Source organism: Pygoscelis adeliae, unplaced genomic scaffold, assembly GCF_000699105.1.
Source record: "Pygoscelis adeliae isolate BGI_AS28 unplaced genomic scaffold, ASM69910v1 Scaffold359, whole genome shotgun sequence".
NCBI lineage: Eukaryota > Metazoa > Chordata > Aves > Sphenisciformes > Spheniscidae > Pygoscelis > Pygoscelis adeliae.
In genome coordinates, this window is record NW_008825553.1 from 48,637 (window position 1) to 49,715 (window position 1,079).

The 1,079-nt window shown below is 64.1% G+C and overlaps 1 protein-coding gene across 1 annotated transcript in view; it reads right to left on the reverse strand.

Annotated features, from left to right (window-relative positions):
• Nucleotides 1-585: 585 nt before the first annotated feature.
• Nucleotides 586-1,079, reverse strand: part of ZNF593 (zinc finger protein 593) — a 17,918-nt gene continuing 17,424 nt past the window's right edge. The window contains exon 9 of the mRNA XM_009332177.1: nt 586-844. Coding sequence (XP_009330452.1) covers nt 586-844 — 259 coding nt within the window. The remainder of the gene's footprint in view (nt 845-1,079) is intronic.

Genomic DNA, 1,079 nt, shown 5'->3' on the forward strand with positions numbered 1-1,079 from the left:
GCGCTGTTGTTGGGGCGCAGCGGCTCCCCAGCCCCCTGCCGTGGCCATCCTGCACCCCTGGACACCCTTTGGACCATCACTGGGTGGAAGAGGTGGGTCCGTTCCCCATCTTTACCTCTTTCCACTCTTAATTTTTCACTTGAAAGCAAGTGTCCTTGCCTGTTACTTGATTGTGCTTTAATCCTTACGCAGGTTTTAGCCTCTGCAGCTGCTGCTAAATAAATAGTGTCCCCATACCCAGCTGTAGCACATCTGTAAGGGGCCGGTGGCATAGGGAGGGGCAGGACCCCTCCGACATTTCCAGGCTGACCGCATCTCCTTCCCCCTCCTGCCCCGCGCTCTCCCCTTGTGAGCTGCACAAAGCCCCCAGAGCCCCCCAGCCCTCCCTGGGACACCTTCCCCGCTTCATCGCCCTCCCTGGCCTCGCAGCGCCGTCGGAGCCCGTCCCTGTCCCCCCACCCCATGGGTGGGTGCCATCGGCCCCGAGCTGGGCTGGCGCAGCCCACAGGGAGAGGAGAGCGGGGCACAGGGGGACGCCGCAACCCCTTGGGGATGGCGGCACATGGCACGGGTAGGGGCTGGCTGTCACTGCAGGGACATTTCAGCGCCAAGAAAAACCACGGCACAATCGGCCCTCGTCGATACGGTTTTATTTACAGCAGAAGAGACCCCGGCCAGGACGGCTGGCGGCACCGCACCGGTGTGCACGGCGGGGGCACGTTCCTCCAGGAAAAGGCCCCCGTTGCCAACATGCAGCCGAGGCAAAAAGTCCTTGAAAAAAGCAAGACTGTCACTGCAACGCCTCGCCCCAGGGAGGGGGGGGATGTAGCAGAAGCCAATTCTCCTGCGGCAAGTCCACACTGGGGGCTGAGTCTTCCAAAATGTCGTCAGTCCCGCCGTGCACCCACCCCAGCACAGGCAGAGCACCCGCTTTGCTCCCGCAGCACCGTGATTTTTATCGGTAACGCTTCGTGCCAGAGAGGTCCCGGCGGGGTGTCAGGGTTCGGCCGCCTCTTCGGGGGGGGCGTGCTCAGCCCCAGGGCCCCCGTCGCCCCCCCGGCCCCGCCGCCGTGCCCACC